This window comes from Caenorhabditis elegans, chromosome IV (assembly GCF_000002985.6).
Source record: "Caenorhabditis elegans chromosome IV".
Taxonomy (NCBI): domain Eukaryota; kingdom Metazoa; phylum Nematoda; class Chromadorea; order Rhabditida; family Rhabditidae; genus Caenorhabditis; species Caenorhabditis elegans.
In genome coordinates, this window is record NC_003282.8 from 10,265,415 (window position 1) to 10,285,063 (window position 19,649).

General features: G+C 34.5%; 7 protein-coding genes and 3 non-coding genes across 13 annotated transcripts; 7 read left to right on the plus strand and 3 right to left on the minus strand.

Moving 5' to 3' along the window:
* Positions 1-3,560: 3,560 nt before the first annotated feature.
* nspd-7 (Nematode Specific Peptide family, group D) lies at positions 3,561-3,773 on the minus strand (the record flags this gene model as incomplete). Its single annotated transcript, NM_069481.6, has 1 exon — positions 3,561-3,773. The coding sequence occupies one exon, from the start codon at positions 3,771-3,773 to the stop codon at positions 3,561-3,563; it is 213 nt and encodes a 70-aa protein (NP_501882.1).
* Positions 3,774-3,975: 202 nt separating this feature from the next.
* 21ur-12335 lies at positions 3,976-3,996 on the plus strand. The gene has a single exon (NR_056520.1).
* Positions 3,997-4,468: 472 nt separating this feature from the next.
* On the plus strand, positions 4,469-7,247 carry Y43C5A.2 (Fibrinogen C-terminal domain-containing protein). The gene is made up of 11 exons (NM_069482.8): positions 4,469-4,527; positions 5,085-5,230; positions 5,279-5,411; positions 5,638-5,777; positions 5,825-5,934; positions 5,979-6,114; positions 6,163-6,446; positions 6,521-6,578; positions 6,627-6,686; positions 6,739-6,822; positions 7,052-7,247. Exons 1-11 carry the CDS (start codon positions 4,486-4,488, stop codon positions 7,215-7,217), a joined length of 1,359 nt encoding a protein of 452 aa, NP_501883.1. The 5' UTR covers positions 4,469-4,485; the 3' UTR covers positions 7,218-7,247.
* A 1,374-nt stretch (positions 7,248-8,621) lies between these two features.
* Positions 8,622-9,997, plus strand: Y43C5A.3 (FIP (Fungus-Induced Protein) Related). Its single transcript, NM_069483.7, has 2 exons — positions 8,622-8,748; positions 9,405-9,997. Exons 1-2 carry the CDS (start codon positions 8,682-8,684, stop codon positions 9,662-9,664), a joined length of 327 nt encoding a protein of 108 aa, NP_501884.1. The 5' UTR covers positions 8,622-8,681; the 3' UTR covers positions 9,665-9,997.
* A 1,650-nt stretch (positions 9,998-11,647) lies between these two features.
* 21ur-13111 lies at positions 11,648-11,668 on the plus strand. Its single transcript, NR_056521.1, has one exon.
* Positions 11,669-11,845: 177 nt separating this feature from the next.
* nssp-46 (CaeNaCin (Caenorhabditis bacteriocin)) lies at positions 11,846-12,595 on the plus strand. The gene is made up of 2 exons (NM_001083262.2): positions 11,846-12,018; positions 12,313-12,595. Exons 1-2 carry the CDS (start codon positions 11,955-11,957, stop codon positions 12,486-12,488), a joined length of 240 nt encoding a protein of 79 aa, NP_001076731.1. The 5' UTR covers positions 11,846-11,954; the 3' UTR covers positions 12,489-12,595.
* Positions 12,596-12,601: 6 nt separating this feature from the next.
* Positions 12,602-14,087, plus strand: Y43C5A.4 (uncharacterized protein). Its single transcript, NM_069484.3, has 3 exons — positions 12,602-12,660; positions 13,382-13,462; positions 13,533-14,087. The coding sequence occupies exons 1-3, from the start codon at positions 12,609-12,611 to the stop codon at positions 14,054-14,056; spliced, it is 657 nt and encodes a 218-aa protein (NP_501885.1). The 5' UTR covers positions 12,602-12,608; the 3' UTR covers positions 14,057-14,087.
* On the plus strand, positions 12,747-12,767 carry 21ur-14358. The gene has a single exon (NR_056522.1).
* On the minus strand, positions 14,045-16,168 carry thk-1 (Thymidine kinase; the record flags this gene model as incomplete). Of its 2 annotated transcripts, NM_001383184.2 has the most annotated exons (5): positions 14,050-14,379; positions 14,427-14,853; positions 14,901-15,014; positions 15,063-15,175; positions 16,127-16,168. In NM_001383184.2, 5 exons carry the CDS (start codon positions 16,151-16,153, stop codon positions 14,251-14,253), a joined length of 810 nt encoding a protein of 269 aa, NP_001369806.1. In that variant the 3' UTR covers positions 14,050-14,250. The 2 variants fall into 2 exon arrangements, with proteins under 2 accessions (NP_001255478.1, NP_001369806.1); NM_001268549.3 differs by lacking the exon at positions 16,127-16,168 and having other exon boundaries at positions 14,045-14,379.
* Positions 16,169-16,219: 51 nt separating this feature from the next.
* rad-51 (DNA repair protein RAD51 homolog) lies at positions 16,220-18,830 on the minus strand (the record flags this gene model as incomplete). Of its 3 annotated transcripts, NM_001028294.5 has the most annotated exons (8): positions 16,220-16,688; positions 16,820-17,096; positions 17,146-17,237; positions 17,724-17,881; positions 17,936-18,082; positions 18,319-18,600; positions 18,642-18,721; positions 18,806-18,830. In NM_001028294.5, the coding sequence occupies 8 exons, from the start codon at positions 18,828-18,830 to the stop codon at positions 16,562-16,564; spliced, it is 1,188 nt and encodes a 395-aa protein (NP_001023465.1). The 3 variants fall into 3 exon arrangements, with proteins under 3 accessions (NP_001023465.1, NP_001379410.1, NP_001263771.1); NM_001276842.3 differs by lacking the exon at positions 18,642-18,721 and having other exon boundaries at positions 16,562-16,688; positions 18,806-18,811; NM_001392385.1 differs by lacking the exons at positions 18,642-18,721; positions 18,806-18,830 and having other exon boundaries at positions 16,223-16,688.
* Between the last annotated feature and the right edge of the window lie 819 nt (positions 18,831-19,649).

The window sequence follows — 19,649 nt, forward strand, 5'->3', positions numbered from 1 at the left end:
ATAAAAATATTAGCCATTTTTCAAGATTTTGAACCGCTGCTGTATTTGTAAATTTGAAAAAAGGTGATTTTATTGTAATGGAATATATTTGAATTTCAAACACCTAAATAGTTTTAAAGCAAGTAATTTAAAACATGACGTAAATATTAGATTTAGTAGATGCCCGACAAAACGTAATTAACATTTACATACAACTGAAAATATTTTACAGGAAAGTTTAATTGAAGTATAGTTATTTTCCAAATGATATCAATCACAGTAAAACAATTTTGATATGTGCAGATTTTAATTTTAATCAACGATGTGAAATTTTTAGGTCTGACGACTACTGAAAAAATTGAATTAATTTGTTTAGTTCCCCTACAGTTTGTTTTTGAGAATAACAAGTGCGTGGCAATATGAAAATTTCGGAAAGAGTTACCGAAATAACTGATCTCACTAAAAACATTTAACTAATTACTTTTGAAACCAAAACTTAGAAATGATAACCATAAATAGTCCATTGGAACGAACGGAATGAAAAACCAATAGATCCATAGCTTAAGCCTACTATTTGTGGCGCGCAGCTTCTTCTTCTTCTTCACCCGTCATTTCTTCGTGTCTTCCTCTTCTTTTACAATTGCTAGATGACCAGGTGAGGATGGCTATGGGGGAAAAACGATGAGCGCGAAAATTGGACATATCGTTTGTGTATGAACGCTCGTTTCCCTCATCCGAAACCAAGTCAATGACTTTCGCTCCCAATGACTACTTAACTGACCACTACTGTTCTTCACGGTTTCTCTTTTATTTGAATCACTGGAATCATTTGAGGAAGAAAAAAGTGAGAGTTATCCAGAATTCAGGAAACGGGAAGTCATTGACAGTAAGAGGTGAAAGTTGAAGAATTTGTATTCAAACACAGATCAAAACAACGTTTCAGAGAAAGTGATCATTGGAATAACATAAAATGGAAAGATGAAAACAAGCTGAATAAAATCTAGTAGTAATGTATACTTTCAGTAGCCATAAAACAATGGATCAATTTCAAAATATACCGAAATAAACTACTGGTGTCAAAATAACTTTCTTAAAAATTACCTGGAAATATTTTTAATGAATAAGTATTGTAAGAAAATGCGGCTATCAAACATTTTCTAGAATTACTGAAAATAAATTCCGCTATCATTCTTTTAAAATTACTACATTTTTTCTATTAGAACTTTTTTGCCTCATGGAACTTATTAAATTTGATTTTGTCGCTGAATACGGAAATTATAGCTTTTATTAATTTTTAGTATTTTGTAATTTCACATAAAATATGAACTTCGTAAGAAATTTTATCAATAAACACTTGCAAAAAATGTCTTGAAGAATAATATAATAAATACGGTAGATGTTGTATCGATTGCTAAAATCGAATAGACCTTGTTGCTGAACATGAATAAAATTAAAATACAAAAATTATTAATGTTTGATTCTCTATTCTCCAAACAATGTAGTGCTGAGAGGTTGAGATGGGAACGATACAGATATGGATCGACCTATTAACTAAGTATACCGCCTCCAGGTCATTTACCTTTTCCAATTGAAAATGGGAGTAAACATTGTGAAAGCTTGGATAATAGTAAAATGGTAATTTTTGGAACTTTAAAACTATGAATCTATTCGGTTTTCAAGATGATATGGAATAAATTTCTGATGATCAAGAAACAAATACATTTGCATGTTATAACATAATGAGGCAAATACACCTGTTTTGATGAAACTTTTCCATTAAATGATCTTCAATCAGCTGGAATGGATAAGCCTCTCGGAAATGACAATAAATGATGAACAACATCATAGACTATACCTGTCTTCTGGTCACAATATTTTTGCTAATTGAAAATTGCTAATCACTGTTTAGGATAATTAATGAGCCATGAAAGAACAAAAAACACAGTTCCACTAATTTGTCTCTTTTTGGAATAAATACTGAATGTATATTTCGTCAATTAAAAGTGAGGCGAATCTCGAGGAATATCGGAAAAGTTGCGTTTGAGATCAAAAGTTCAAAGGCGGAAAATTTATGGTAAAAATGTGGTAAAAATAAAAACGCAGAAAACGTATAAAATAAATAAACGAATAACTCTGTGCATAAACTTCAATATTAAAAACTGTTTGAAAAACTTTGAAATCCAGAAACCTTCGAAGAAATTTGTTGCAAGTATTTCCTTGAACAACAATTATTGTCGGAACTTTTAATTGAGTGAAAGAGAGTATTTATATATATATTACACTATTCTCTAAGAAATCATAGTTTTCCTCACCTTTGGATTTCAATATAAGAATAAGTCATGTTCAGTTTATAAAATTTGATGATACAAATTTTAAACTAACTTGATTTTTAAATTTTTATAGATATCCGTTTCACGGAAAACTTTTTGTTTTAAAAGTTTGATGCTAAACCAAGAAGGGCAGTACCCTTGTTTTCAGAATATACTTTCACTTTTACGAGCCATTGGATAATCAGTCTTGTAGTCTCTAATAGTCTTGCACAAACTTTAAAAAAGCCTTTTAAATGCTGATAAAATTATGAAAAATATATGTTTTAAAGTTTCAAAAATCAACGAGTCAAGTTTTTGTCAAAGTAGTAAAGTAAATTCGGTAAATTTATTCCAAAATATGAAAAAAAGAGCTCAACTAGACAATTATTTTACTACATTATAGGAAGCAACATACAGTAACCCAAAGTAGATCTTTTCTAGTTTCTATAATCGCTAGAGAAATAGCAAACAAACAAAATACACGTCTTCTACACGAGATTGTTTAGTTTCAAAATGTAGTGCAAGAAGTTTCAAAACTAGAAAGCCGGAACACGTGAATACAAGATTGAACGTTTATTTACTCATGTCATCTGAATAGAAGAAATGATCCCTTGATTTATCGCGACCTCACTCCCTCAAAAACTACTTTCAATTCGTTTAAAAATACTGTAGGAACACCATAAAAACGAAAAGTTGATGTAAAATATGGAAATTATGGCCAAAGAGACGAATTGCAACATAGGAAAACGCAATACATCTAGATCAAGTAGCTTTCTCAAGTGTCAAAAAGGTCAATTTGAAAGGAAGTCTATTCAAATAGAATGTGAACAGATGAGATATGATTTTCCTAAATTTTGTCATGTGACGAAAATAAAAAGGAAAAACGTTCCCTGAGTTGTTCAGCGAGACTTTTTCATATTGTAGTGGTACGAGAAAATTGTTAAATAATTGAGACATTTTTTGACTGGATACATATTAGGAAACACATCCAAGAAGTTCTCATATTGAGGAGCATATTCTATCTGATTCTATCTAACTCGTTCGTGTTATTTTTAGACAATGCAAACAAAACTTTGATACTATTGTTTTTTGCCAGAGTGAAACGCCCTATGCCAGAGTGAAACGCCCTTTCAGTTGCCCTATGGACAAAGACTTTTTAAATAATAAATACAAACAAAACGACAAAAAAAAATTTTATTGGGCATATTATGGCCAAAAACGGATGAGCTCGGGGTGGTTGACTACTTGCTCTTGTATTATTCGAACCGCCACTTATGGCCCAAGGTAGCACGATTGATCAGTGCGGGCCTTGAAGGCCTGCCCTCCTGGGTTGGTGTTTCCTCCAGATCCTTGATTCTGCTGTTGTCCTCCGCCATTTCCTCCTTGCGCATAATCCTCGCGGGCATATCCCGACGATGAGGCGTTGGACCCCATGTAGCCCGATCCATATCCACCAGCACCCATGTATGCCGACTTGTCCGCCATCTCTTTCGTTTGTGGTTGTTCAGAGAATCTCGCTCAGAATTCTGATAAACTGGCGATTTCTGTGTTCTTATATACGGAAAAATCTGGGGCAAAGGTTATGAAAGTCCACGAAAAGGGCACGCAGTAAACGTAAAAAGTAAAAAAAAACTTTTCAAGTTTTATGAAAGTTTTACGAAAAAAGGACCACGTTTAAACTGTTTATTCCTGATTGTATTTTAGATGCAAGTCAACAAAATTTCAAAACAAAATTCTGGAAAAAAAACCAAAAAAAATTAGCAACCGTGGAAAATTCGATTTTCCGACCCTTCAAACTATATTTTTAATTTTCCAGGTCAACTGTAGAATTATAAGAATGCTTCGATAAAACGGTATCTTCAAAGCTACGGAACCAACTCCACCCAGCATCTTATTAAATAAAATAATCTGGTCTTAAATGTGCTAATACAATATAAACACTAACACCCTCGGCAAAATTGCCTATCTCCACTTCACTCACTTCAGTTTTTGTAGCACAACCAATATATTGGGCGTTATCAAATGGGCGGGCATCCATAACTTTTTATTATGCAACTCGGTCTATTGCACACTTTTCGTTCGTTAATTTTGTTTTATTTCGATTGGTAGCTTACGTTTTTAACAATTGGTTAAAAATTGTTCTTTGGTGATTTTTGAGAATTTAATTCTTGAATTTTCAGGCAAAATCCTTCAAGGGATGTTGAAAACATCCGTCTTTTTTGCCTTCCTAGCACTATCAGTAAGTTTTAAAATATTATTTACTTTCGAAATCTAACTATGAATGTTCGAAACATAGCAGAAATGTGGTATTATGTTCAAGTAGTAATTCAAGGCGTCGCGTGGACTCCTTTTAGCCGCTTCTTCAAATGCCGTCCACACCCCCTTGATTGATTTATGAAAAAAAATCAGTAAATGTCGCATAAAACCGGTATCAATTAATTTTTGAGAATAAAATAATTGCCTGAAACGGCAATTTTTATTCAAATTACACTTTAATTAGATTTGACTTGAAAATTATTTCAATTGGCTATAGCAAGGTTAACTGATTTTTTAGTTCTGAAATTGATGTTACAGTAATTATTTGCATTAAAATTTTGAAACTTAACATTATCTTGAAGATTAAAAAAACTTAGATTCTGAAGGTATTTGTGGCTTCCCAGAACTTTGTTTCAAGTTTCGCTTTTTTCCTTTTTCGGTAGTGACGTGATAAAAATGTGAAGCACTCAATTCTTCTCAATAAATGTTTTTATAGCATTTTAACGATCTTTCCGAGCACCCGATAGCAGGAAACTTTAGGCAGTGGCCGATGATGCGAGTTTCTTCAAAGTGTTAATTAGAGAAGTCGACAATCCGGCAGGAACACTTCAAAACGGGCAACCATGCGGTGACTTTGGTTATTTGGGACTTGGGTGTAATGTTTATTTACAAGCTGCAGTTAGCGCGTATGTTGAATATAGAATTTTCAAGCAAAAATATGATAAAATTTTCAGAACGGGTCAAAATGTTTCGAGCTCAAACACATTGACATCTACAAATCCAATCAACACTCAAATGGAAAACCGAATTTCCAATTTGAATTTGGTTGTGCTTGATGCAAATGCCGGCAATGCTCATTCTTTTAATGTATGTTACAAACTTCACAAGTTCCAATATAGAAATGTATTTTTATTAGAAATTCTGTTTCAATTTCTTGAATTTTGATTTAAAATAATAGAGTTGCTGAAGAAGTTTGCAAACTTTATGATAATTGTAAGGATGGATAGAACTTGAGCAAATCTTTGAAGAAGACGTGTGTTGCCCTTTCAACAGAGCTAAAATAAAATTTAGGTATGAATTGAAAATTCTTCAGGGATTCGATCTTCACATTCTCATATCTTCTGACCAAGCTGCTAATTCAATCATTGATGACTACGTTATTCATGTTGACACAACTCAAAGCACAGGAGTATATTCTTACACTCACCAACGAGATTCAACTCTTTCAACTACGTAAAAATGTTTTATGAGTTCACAAAATTTATGTACCATTTTTTAAGAATTTCCATTGCCTGGTCTACCAATATTTCTCCACCAAGCACTACCAGCACTCCAGAGCCAACAACAACTGAAGTTCCATTCACCGGATCTACTCTTCCTCCAACAACTAGTACTGGAAACTTAAGAATCTTGTATTAACGATAATATTTTCAGCACCAAAGCCTCCGATGGATTGTTCAGAAATTTCAAATTTGACATCTTCAGGTGTTCAGACAATTTATCCAAATGGATCTCCAGTGCAAGTGTATTGTGATACGACCTCGTATGGAACATACACAGTTATTCAAAGGTATTCGAAGTTTTTTTAAAATTAAAAATAACGTAAGTATATTTTCAGTCGTGGAGCAACCGGTGAAAATGTGAACTTTAATATAACATACGATAAGTATACTGATATAATTGGAACCCCAGGAAAGGAAACTAACTTCTGGTTTGGATTAGACAATATGAATCATCTGAGTGGTGCAAAACCATATAGATTGCAAATTGATCTATGCTGTGGAACACTACTTGTTGCCAAACAAATTTATCACAGTTTCAAGGTTGGAACTGCAGAATATGGCTATAATCTTACAGCAACTGCTGATATCTCAGGAATTGGGTTGGCTTACTCTTCGACTTGTAAGTAAATAATGTAATCATCTCTTACGAAGAATAAAATTAAAATTGTTCAATTTTCCACTATTGCATTTCAGATACCGATTTGGGAGCAAAATTTTCAACATTCGATAATTTTACCGGGCCCCTAGGAAAGTAGGCTTATTATACTCTGATAATTTAAATATAAAACATCGTATTCAGAGATGATTGTGACGAGTTCCAATACTTTGATGACAGCGGTGTTCAATCACAACCATATGGGTGCGTTTATATAATTTTTAAAAGATTTGAGCACTATAATATTTGTTTTAAGAGGATGGTGGTACGGAAGTTGCGGAAATAACTTGAACGGCTTTTGGTATCCTAAGAGAAATGGAAACTGCACAGTTCCTGATGAGTGAGTTTTCAATATTTTCAAAAATATTTCAGTGTAACTCCCAAGCCTGTAAAGGTGAAATGGAGTAAAACTCTTATTTTTCTGAATTATATAAAATGGCACCAAAAGGTTTAAGTATTTGAAAATTCAACTAAGATTACAATGATATTAAATTAGAAGCTATTCCACCCTTCCAATGGAAACATTTTAGTTCAAAATTATCGCAAAAAAATCTCTGAGAATGTTTCAGAGTTTTCAAAAACACAACAATGCTTGGAATTAACATGAGAACGACATCAGGACAAGGTTATGGTGGATATAACGTTGATATGGTATCCTATGATCGTGTTCGCATGGCTCTATTCACTTTTGATTCAATCACAATCAATCGAACTGACTCTTCATTCTGCTCTTAACTTATTAATAAAATGAACTTTTTGTTGAAATGTTAATCCGCTGAACAATGAAGACATCAATGGAAGTAAAATATTTGTTGGGTAACCATTGGAAATTTTGAAAATGAAAGTAACTCATAATTGGCTCAAGAATCGATAACTGGAAGATAAATTTGGTATTGAAAATCTTTGCGGTCACATAGAAATTTTGCGACTTTTTCCGCAAATACGGTTTTTTGCTGCAAAGACTTCAGTAAATTGAATAACGGACAAGAACCAACTTTCTTAAATTTTTTTTGAGGCAATCATTCCTGAAACTAATTTAAGTTTTGATGTTTCTGTGTCTTTTCTGATTCTGACCATATCATGTGTCTCGTCAGAAACAAAAATATTTACAAGAACTGCAAGTTTTTTTGCGGAAATGTTATAAACTACATGGTATCATGAAAACACAATTTCTATTTGATAAATTGAACTCAGAATACGTATTCAGCGAATTTGGTGTATACGGACAATGATCAGAGAAGATATACATATTTGAAGTTTTGACTAGAAAAAGTCAATTTCCTGAGAAGCGAGTTACTGAAAACATTCATTAAAGAACCGGCGGAGTATCATGGATAAGTTGAGTTCCACCGATTCAGAGGCATTTTCAGAAGAACGTGCCTGCAAATACCACAAATTTTCGTTTTCTGAAACTAAAATATTTGACAGGAGACCTTGAAACTGAAATTTTCTAAAATTTCAAACCTTCAACTTGTACTTCACATGGATATCTACTCGTGCCTTTAAAACTAACTTTTTTGGTAAGATATCGAAGTTATAGAAATTTTTGTAATATTTTCGACCCATCCCTATTATTTTTGAAGCGAACTCTCTTTTTATTTTTTTTGTAGTACCTTTAAACCCACGTGGAAGTATTAATCTAGAATCAAATATGCTATCAGCCTTCCCTAATAGCTCTGATATTTCTCATATTTTCTACTAGAATTCTATGTAACGCATGTTAATCCACGAACCCCGTCTGAGACCCTTTCCATTTTTCAATTTACTTTCCTGAAAATCTCAAAATATCCCATTCACTCATCCATTGTGAAAATCTCCATTACTACTTTCCTCCAGACATCACATGTTTAGTTCCTCGTCATTTCCGTCCATACACACATACCAACCCACCACGACTTACTACTTCCCTTTTTAAGGACCTTTTTTCACATTTTCTATTTATGGAGGCACCACAAACTGACACAAGAAAAAACTAGCAAGAGAGAAGAGAGGAAGGGGGTCAAAAAATCAGAATGGTAATTGTGTTAACTTGATGTCATGCTGCCGGTTTTCTTATTCTTCGCCGAAAAAAAAAACCGAAACGAGATGAAGAGACGAGACTGACCGGGGCAAGACGATGGGATTTTTAACTGGTTCTCTACACATATATAAATTGGATAGGTTTCCAACAGATAGTAGTGACCACGAGATTCAGAAAAAATGCGCGTGATCTTAATTTCGATTCTGATTATTGTTGCCTTCTGTATTCATACAGCAGATGCACAATGTAAGTGAATTTGGATATAAGTATGATCTAGTTTCAAATGAAACGTTATGGAATTTAGGTCAAACTACAATTTTGTTTCAAATCAAGTTATGACTTTTATATAATTATGTACAAATTTGATAAAATGAAAAAGTAGAATAAGTATTTCTTATTAACTTTTCCTACAATTGGAAGGTTTAGTTGAAATTCCATTTATAGTAAAGAATAATAAATGACTGGTTGTTAAACAAAAAGTTCAACAAAGACAATAGATGTATAGGCATTCATCAATTAAAATTTGAAAATATGGAGTTTTCGACCCATTCCATAATTTAATTTGACAGTTCAACCTCCCCATGAAGTTTTGTGACAATTTTTTCAGTTAATTTTTCTAATTATTTGAAGCTCTCAGAATTGCATGGTTTAATTGACTCTTGATGGGGTGTTTTTAATGAAAATATGAAAATTGTTTCCACCAACTCGAGCAAATAATTGTTAAAACCATTAAACCACTTGATCTTGCTTAGCTCAATTTTACCTTGATTTAAGCGATAAAAATCACTGAAAATTTTTCAGATTGAGTTTTATTTTTTTGATAAACCTAGTCAGGACATGCATTTTTAAGTGAGACATGTCTGGTGGTTATTTTTTATTTTCTTGGAACTGAAAATTTTCAGATGGATACTACAGCCCATATTATGGTGGAGGATATGGTAACTATGGAGGATATGGCAACTATTACCCGAGCTATTCTTCCTATTCTTACTATCCAAGTTATGGATACAATAACTATGGATATGGAAACTATGGAGGATATGGTGGATACAATAACTATGGCTACAACTCATTTGGCTTCTGTGGAATTCGTTGCCGTCGATTCCAGCGTCGTTTGATGTGGGCTCAAATGATGAATTATGGAATGTACGGAAAGAAATAAAGAACTGAAAACATCAATACCTCCGGAAATATATCATAATTTGTTTTGCATATCTCATATTTTCGCAATTTAATCCAATTTCATCAATTCTGAATATGAGTTCAAATGTAATATTAATAGAATTCGTGAGCGCAGGTGGAGCACAAGAAAGACCCCCTTGCTCGGTTTGTAGCTCCTCCCACAAAATGCCAAATACTCTATCATTTCCATTTCTGCATAAAAATCCCTTTGTTTTGCATTTGACAGGATGTATCTGACAATTTTTCTTTTGCTGGCGTTGGCAGTTTTTTGTATTCTCTGTTCTTATACAAAATAAAGTCAGAACTTTGAAAACATTTTTTGGATAACATCTATGTTGCCGTATTTAAATTCTTTTAAAAATTTTCCATAAACCCGTTTTTGTTACACGGAGGACTTGGAAGCTGTCCAGATGAAAAGAGCGATCGTATGAACATCAAAAGCTTATGGATAAAAATTCTTGAGAAAGTTAGATCAATTTTGTAAGATAAGAATTACAAAGCATATTCAAGGAAAATGCCACAATTGTTTGTACTTGAATACAAATATCTGACCTCCAGTAGAATATTGGTATGAACTAAACGAAAGTTTGAATATATATTTTGTAAAACACATTTCAGTTAATCGATAGTTTTATCTATGATAGAAAGTGACTTGATACAATTTGCAATGTGCGGCAGAATACTAATAAATTAAATACAGTATCTACGTACGTACTTCATATAAATCTTTCTTTAAAACATCAGAATCGCTACATAGCTTACTAGAATCTTATTAGACTCTGGACAACCAACGCACGTATTGCATTTTCAATGAGACTTGCAGTTATTTCATTAGTAAATGGCTTTGCGCAACAACTTTCCAAAAGTTTGATTTTTATTTTTGAAATCCTGCTTTATGCAAATTCGTCATTTCAAAGTTGAGATTTGTTTGCTAATGTGAGATGTCTGAAGCTTCCATCAAAAATCTCATTAAATTCCATTCCATTTTCTCTTAGCTGCTCGCTTTTAAATGTTTCACTACGTCATTCTCGTCAATCATATACAAATTTCAATTAAAAACAGGATATGACTGAGTTGAACAAGGATCATCCCATCAAACTTGATCTCAAGTTCAAAATTCAACCAGGGACATCTTCTAAGTTTACTTTCTGTGATTTAGCTCCTAATGGGTAAATTTGTGTTTTGCTAGTTGTTTTCCATATGGAACATGAATTATAAATGAAACTAAAAAATAAAAACATGTGGGAGTTTTGCATGTTTTATTTTTGAAAATAGTAAGAAGAAAACTTCCCAAATTTTAAGTTGACACGTTTTCTTAATCATGCTTAGAAGCAAAATTTAAAGATCATAAATCTTCTGTTCAAAGTTTAATTACATTTTGACGTCGCATTCCAGTAATGCAAATATAATGTAACTTTTCCTAATTTATGGTAATACATTTATAGTTCTAGAGTCTACGGATTTTCATTACTTCTGTGTTATTTTTTTATCGAGAGCATTATATCAGGGTTATTTACCGTATGTTTTTTTACTTACTTATTGCTTGGCTAGCGTAATTTTGTGAGAACTTGGCAAAGTTGTCATTTTTGAAAGTTTTTGAGGTTTAAAGTGCGATTGAAATTATGGAAAATCATGTGTTTTTTACTTTTAAACGACGCCAAATTGAGGGTGTGTAAAAGGTCGTTTGTTTTTTTTTCCAAAAAAGATGGTCCAATCAAAAATTGGAATTGCATGCTTGAATAATTTAGTTCCTCCCATATCTTGGCTCTGATGTTCAATACTATTACAAATATGACTGAGTACGGTAATCTACGTATTCTGTGTTTAATTTTTCTCAAACCAAATTAGTATACTCACGCGTGGTTGTCTCCATTTTCCGCTGAAGTTCACATGCTCCGTCATAATAGGAAATTTTAAGATGTTACAATTTATTTATGTAGAAGACACTTTTAGAATTAGATAATTAAAATGGAGTGAAAAGGTAAATTATAAAAATTGAATAACTTATTCTTCTTAACATCAACATCAAATTCATATCTTTTCCTTTTGACGAACGCTATCATTTTGATTCAACCCCTGACCTCGACCAGTGATTCAAATGTTTTTCTTCGCATCTTACTTTGTATAACTATTTCTGCAATTTCCGTGTTCACTGACCATATTTCAGGTTGCCTATTAGATGTCCGTCTGATTGCAAAAAAACATCAAAAACTGGGTATAAAAGAAAGTCAAATTGACCTTCAATATTACTGAACAATTAGATCATAACGATGAGGTTCTTTGTGGTCATTTTGGTTGCAATAGTTGTTTTGTTTGATATTGCTCAAGCTCAATGTAAGTGTTTTTGGATTTTTTTTGTATGTATCATCATTTGACCCTTAGAAGTTGCGAGAGATTTTTTTTAAGTCGAGCTTTAAACTTATAGAGCTTCTGTGGCAAGCCTTCTCTTCTTGAGGCGTACTTGTCAGTCTCATGTGTTCTTTCCTGATATTTAGAGGTCTATTTTTTGAAACATTTGTTAATCATAATTTTTAGAAGAATGTAAAAATGATTTAACTTGAGGGCCAATAGGCGCGCGTGCCATTTCTGTGAAACTTCAGCCAAATAAATAATATTATCAAATTTCAGGGGGCTTCGGTGGCATGCCAATGGGAGGAATGGGCATGGGCGGTATGGGAATGATGGGTGGCCCATATGGTGGAATGGGAGGTGGTCCATATGGTGGAATGGGTGGAGGTGGATGGGGACGACGACGAATGATGGGAGGAATGATGAATCCATATATGGGAATGATGTATGGATGATAATTGAGAAGACCGATATTTTTAATTTTGGCGTGATCTCTTTTTTTCTCAAATTTTAATGACAAATATATGCTCCAAATTTCCTCGAATAAATGTTATTTTTAAATATATTTTACAACGATGCTCTTCGAGAGATCAATGGTTTTTTGGATGTGCGGCTGGTTACTCGAAGGTGAGGGATTCTCCATCTGAATTGAATCTGGAAAATATTACTGTTGGTCTATATGCATAATAGTATCCTTGAAGTACACATTCTGATTCCTTTGGTATTCCAAGTAGAAACACATTGTTCCAGCCAAAAAATATGGAGGGAAAACCGGATTGCCGGCCTTCTTTATTCCTTTCTCCTGACTTATCAAAAATTCGAATCAAAATGTTTCTCCGAGTGCGATCTCTAGCTTTTCTACTGTTATCCAAGGAATGCCTTTCCACTATAAAATAAGATCTGAAGCGATTCCTAGATTTGCCATACCCAACCCATGATGTCTAGGAGAAAGTGTGAGATAAAAAATTATGTTGAGAAACACGTGCAAGTGTGGACAGAAACATTTTGTACAAACGATTTCTTGCTGTATTACGGAAAAATGTATAGTAGCAAATCTTTTTGTATGACATCGAAAAGTTTTTAGAATTCAAAGATGTAATGTGGTGTTCTTTGTTTTTTTAATAAGGGATGCACATTTATTCGAGATGGTCTCTCCGCGCTCCCTTCTTCTTGTGAATGCGCCAAAATTACTGTAGAAAAAGGGCGAGACCATGCGCTTCAAACTCATATTTTATTAGATAAATAGATGCAAATTTTTTAAATCAAAAATACTTCCTGATAAAGGGCCGAAAGTCCTGCTAGCACTGAATAGAAAAATGATATTTTTTCAATTTAAAATAATTTACAGAGAACTTTGCATTGTTTTGCATGTTTCTAACCGTTATCTTGACACCAATCATCACTGCTCAATGTTCAAAAAAGCCAAAAGGTGAGATTACTGTAGTGATCAATGGGGCGCACTTGCGTTTTGATTTTATTCGAATATTTTTTGTATTAAGGGAAGAAAAAGAAGAAGCTTTCATCTTCTCACGAGAAAAAGCGGAGTGAAAATAAAGCAAGAAATAATAAAAAGAAGCCTGTTGAACTGGACACAACGGATGAAGCCAAATCAACTGTTAACGAAGATGAGAAAGAGAAAAGTTCGAAGAGACCCACGGCAAAATCCAAAAAATCCAAAAAAGCTACTGGCTCCAAGAAGAAGAATAAGAAAACGAAAAAACCCGATGGTAGTGAAAAAAAAACACAGACGCAAACTGAAGATCAGAAAGCTCCTGATTCACCGAAAAAAGATGATTTCTTCGCTCCTCCTGGAGCTCCAGATCCAGTTCCAGCTGTGCCAGTTGAACCAAGTCCAGCTCCACCTGTACCAGCTGTTCCAGCGGCAGTTGAACAAGAATGGAAACCACCACCAGAATTTGAGCGACCGAAGCATCCTGGATTTGAAGCACAGCTGGAACCGAATGAAGAGAATAAAACGATTCAACAAGTGGCAACATTCACAGACGCTCAAGACTTCGTTTAGAACTTTATTCAATAATAAATATGCAGTTATGAAGTTTTAGTTTTTGAGAGATTAGAAAAAAGGAATGAGTTAGTTAACAAAAATCAGGTTATAGAGAAAATGTACCAGAAGTGAAAGTTTACAAGAAAGTGAAATAAAGTGAGCAAGGAAATCAGGTGTGTATGTGAGTTACAGACAAGTATTTAGATAAGACATTAAGTCCGAGCTGTGGCCTCCAGAGCCATTGACTTGCTCAATCCGATTTTCTTTCGTGGAGGAGACACGGATCCATCAGATCTTTGCTCTTTTTTCGCCAAGAAAATCCCAGTAATATCGTTTTCGTTCTGAAAAATCAAACTAATAACTATTAAATCGAATTGAGTTTTTATACCTTATCACAACCAGTTTTCATCTGTTCTTCAGCATCTTTTTCTTCGCTCTTTTGAACATAACATTCTCTGCAGAGAGCTGTATAAGTGTCCGAACCTCCGATCACCTCAACCTTTTTGTCCAATGTGCTGCGGAATGAGAAGTTTGCTTGCGATCCGCATTCGACACATACAGCGGTAACTTGCTTGATTTCATTCGCGTACGGAAGTAGCAAAGAAATTTGTGGGAACGGCTTTCTCTCGAATGTTCCATTGAGTGCAGCGACACAAACAACTTTCCCTCTTTGAGCAAGTTCTTCGCAAGTTTCGGCGAGATCTTCAAAGAACTGTCCCTCGTCAATCGAAACGACTTGAACCTCATCGTTGAAGATCTGAGATTGAACTTCAGAGAGACGATGAGCCTTGACAGTCCGTCCCTGGCCAGTCATCCTGAAATGATATTCAATGCTTTACAGTTTTAGGCTTGATCTACCAACTTGCTATGAGTAGCCACGAGATCGGCATCGTAACGAGTGTCTCCTGCATACTTGACAAGAACACATGTTCTTTTTGCAATTATCTGACGATCATGAAGACGAAGAAGTTCGGTGCTGAAAATAATATTGTTATGATCACTCTAAATTTAAAAATAAACACACGTTTTGCCACTGAACATTGGCCCCAGAATAACAGTGATAGAGCCAACACGATTCGGGCATCTGGGCAAAGTGTTGAAATCTGATAGAGATGAATTGGACGAGCAGCAAGTCATCTGAAAACACAAGTTTAGAAAAACTATTGTTTAAGAAACACTCATGATTCTAAAAATATATAGCTAAATGCGGCATCACATAAACAACGCATAGAACAAGTTAACCATCTTGTTTTTACTAGATCATTGGCTAGCGCCGATTGAGACGAAAATGTATGCAGAGTGTGGAAGAACTGGGGGCCCCGGGAGAAGCAAGCATCAAAATGGCCTGCTACAGAAAAAGGATTGCAGTCAGCTTTTCCGCGTTTTGAGATGAGCGTTGCGGAACCGGTCGCCGTCTACGACCGCCTTTTGCCATTGCAGATGAATATAGAAGTTGGTGTCCGAACGGAACGAACGGAGAAAATGGAGGGACGAAGGGCGGGGAGATATAGAACAAAAATAAGTGAAATTGTTGTTCGTTCTGTATTCTTAATTTTGCATGATAAAAAATGAATAGATGATTTTAGAAGTCTGGCATTGCACAAAATATATTTCGAGCAGTGAAAGAGCAAAAGGAAAACATATAAAATGTCTCGATCTACCATACTAAAGCGGAAAATGTAGAATCAGAAAATAAATTTTTGGCTCAACACGATATACAGTTAAAAATAAACTAGTATATCATAAATAAGTGAACTTTCTTATCAGGAGCCAATTAGTCATCTCTGACGTACAAATATTAACAATAAATTTCAAAACCTAAATAAGAATAGTAAAGATCAAAAGAGGGCAAGATCATGTTGAGTAATTTGAATGAGACGATGACAACAGGCAAGGGTCACACAGCTGTTCAGCAAATGTGCTGTGACCGTCGGTATTGCATAATAAGAATCGCTTTTGAGAGCATAAGTACGGACAGTTGGGTATTTTCAGGCAATTTTCAAGGTTTTTTGTTGTTGCCGGAATTTTACAAAGCAAAAATTCCACTCCACATTTTGCGAATAGGCAAATTAGAGATAATCATCTTACCTCATTCTTGGCCGCTTCAATGTCCATTTCAGTTAGTTGGATCTGGAATTATTGCTAGGTTAACATGATGAACACGCATTTTTAAAATACAGTATTAAAGGTTTCGAAAACCTTTATAAATTAAAAAGAACATTAGCTTATCAATACTGACATAATCAGTTCAACTATACGATTCATACAAAACGACGGGTAAAACAAAAGAGAGAGAGAGAGATGCACAAACCTATATATAATACAGATACAAAAAAGGAATGTAACGGAATAGTGAAACATGAGGGGCAGGCGAAAACTTTTCATAGAGAACATAGAACGCTAGATTTAAAAACGACCCAAATAAACATGATGAATCCGTGAAAGTGTGGAGAGAAACAGAAATGTGATATATTTATCGGGATATGAATGATGAAGTTTGATAAGAAAAAGAAAAACGAACGGCTAGTCCTCGCGTGCGTCCTCAATACCATGATTCGTGATTGAGTAGGTCGCTTCGGCTTCTGGTAAATTGGGTGATTGAACCATTTTTGCGACGCGATTCTCTCCTTTTCCTTTTCGAAGGTACAATCTGAAAATATGAATAACTTAATTTTTCTTCTTTAAAAAATCCTCAAAAAGACCACATGTAATGTTTAATAAAAAAATTAAATATGTTCTCTATTTGTTCAAAATCTTCAGAAAACCTCCAACTATGTTTACCTGGTAGTAGACATGTGAGCGATGATGTGACCTCCAATGGGCTTTTTAGCATCAGCCTGGAACATCGAGGCTCCTCCGTCGACTTGTGCTACAACTTGATTGGTAATAATTACAGCGACACCATATTCATCGGCAAGCTTGGCAAGGCATTTCAGAAAAGCAGAGAGCTTCATCTGACGTTCCGCTAGATCTCCTCTTCCAGTGTATTCGTTACGGAAATGAGCAGTTGCACAGTCAACAATCACAACAGCATAACGACTCTCGGACATCATTGCTCCTATGGCACGAAAAAGTTTATTTTTTTATTTTTTGAAATTTAGATTTACCTGCTCGAATAATCAAAGCCATCAAATGTTCTGAGTTGTATGCACGTGCAACAGCGATATTCTCGAGTACATGAGCACTGTCCATATTGTATCTGCAAGAAATTACTTCGATATTCAAAAAAATGCTACAAGATCCATAATAAGGTAAATTCTCAAATGCCAAAATTCAAGCCATGTGGCGTAAACCAGTAATTGTACAAAATGAGCCATTGCGACTTGTTCTCCAAACGTTTTTATTTCAAACTTAGTGATAGAATATAGAGAAATATTTACTTTATCTGAAAAAAAAAACTTATATTTGTTGAAACAATAAGGAAAAGGCTAAAAAATTGCCTGCAAGTTGAAATTCGCCAAAAAAAGACCCGGAACATCTCTGAAAGTTCATTTACGGCAATTTCCAACTTGCAGACCATTTTTGGCCTTTTCAATTGTTCAAGCAAAAATAACAGCTATTTTCAGACTGAGAAAATATGTTACTGATTTCTCGAAATAAATTTTAATTTTTTTTTAAATTTTCAAGTCGGGAGATCAAATTATGACAAATTCAGGATTTTTAAGAATAATTCTCAATCACAAACCTCTGAGCGATAGCAATAATTCGTTCGGGTCGAAAAGTGGCATTGGTATCAATATACATACATTTTCCCTCACCACCTCCCATATCAATCGGCAATTGACACAAGACTGCCAGACTGTGGCAAAGCTGAGTTTTTCCTGTTCTATATTCTCCGTAAACCTGAAATAAATGTTTTATTGAGTACTGTTGTCAGTTTATCCGTGATAAACTCACCTCAGTGATACTGCCTGTTTCGATACCGCCACCCAACAGTCTGTCAAGTGAAGCAGATCCAGTTCTGATCTGCACCAGCTGGCTTCGCTTCACATGAACCTCGGCTCCCGTCGTGAATCCCATCTGCACGAATTTCATGGCTTCTTTCTGAAATTAAATCATTGAAATATGAGGCCGATGTCTACATGTTCACAGCTGGTCGATTTGCCGTCAAAACTGACCTTGCAGCTGATCGTTTCATTCTTTTTCGGAGCTAACCTCGAAAAATGTATCAACTTTTCTGATACTTTCAATTCAATTAATTGGATTTTGAAAAATAAAGCCACAGAATTTTTAGTTTTTTTCTTTAATTCTCGAATAAGCTGATTTTTTGATATGCTCACCATTATCTTTTCAGCTTTCTGATCACTAATTCCTTTGACATTTCGGAGTTCGCGTCTTGTAGTAAATGCCAGCGATTCGTATGTATAGTATCCAGCTTCTTTTAGTTTTGAAATATCGCCAGAACTGATTCCTGAAGACTCAAGTTTATCGATAACTGTGAAGTTTTCATCTTGCTCCATCGCATTATCCTCGATTGCTGCATTGAGCAAAGCTTGATCAGCTGCACGCTGCTCTTGATCCGATTTCTTTTGACGACTTGCTTGAGCTGACATTTTTGACTCCTGAGATAATTTTAATTAATTATTTTTAAGTTAAAACATACAATTGGAAGGAAAAGATTTATTGAATGCAAATTCAAATTATATAGCCATTTATGTGTACATAGTGAACGTTTCGCAATCCCTAAAATCGGCATTTTTAACAGTGGAGCTTTTTTTTTCAAAAATTATGCTACACATTTACCTAAACTTATTTTTAAAATGTTACCTTCATATCCCCAAGATTGTCCCATAATCAATAGCAAAAGCTTTCTCTAGAGCAACAAAAATTGAGAAAAACATGGCCTAGAGACACGTGCCAAGTCCTTCCTCGAGCCCCCGTTCGCTTGACGAAAACAAGAACTTTCATGTTTTTCACAAGTTAGAACTGCTTTTGCTGCTCTACTATTTTTGTCGTCAACTACTGATTTATAACAGGATTAAGTCCACATATTTCTAGGCGTCAAGTTGAACGAACATATTTTCGAATTTAAGAATCACAATTTATGATTTATAGGTTTTTATTAAGGGTTTTCTTAGATAGATTTTCGTTTTAGAATAGAAAACATGGAAATTTAAATGCAAGTAAAACTGGCAGTAAATACAGAATTCTCAATTTTCAAAGTAGCGCCATTTGAAATTTTTTTTTCCGCTTTTTCGATGGCGCGCACTTGCTGTACTCTTGTTCAACACCTCGCCCTCCCGTCTCGTCCACTGCCGCTCGCGTGTGTGAAAGGCACCGATAGGAACGGGCCAGGGAAAAGGAAAAAGTGTAGAAAAAGACGATGCGCAGACATACAGCAAGGAGGGTCAGTGGACGCAATGGGGAAAAGAGAAGGAAGAGGACACCCAAATGTCTACTATGTACATTGTGTCCGAACCATTTTAAAACCAAAACTGGACATTAACCTTATCTTTTGCCCTTTTGAGCTTAATTTTTATATCACTTTTCTGCCTTAAAGCATTATTTTTTAAAGTACTATTCGTTTTTCAATCACTCGAACTATTAAATCTTTAAAACATTTTTTCTTGCAAGATTCTATGATTTTTGAATACTATTACTTATTAATTTA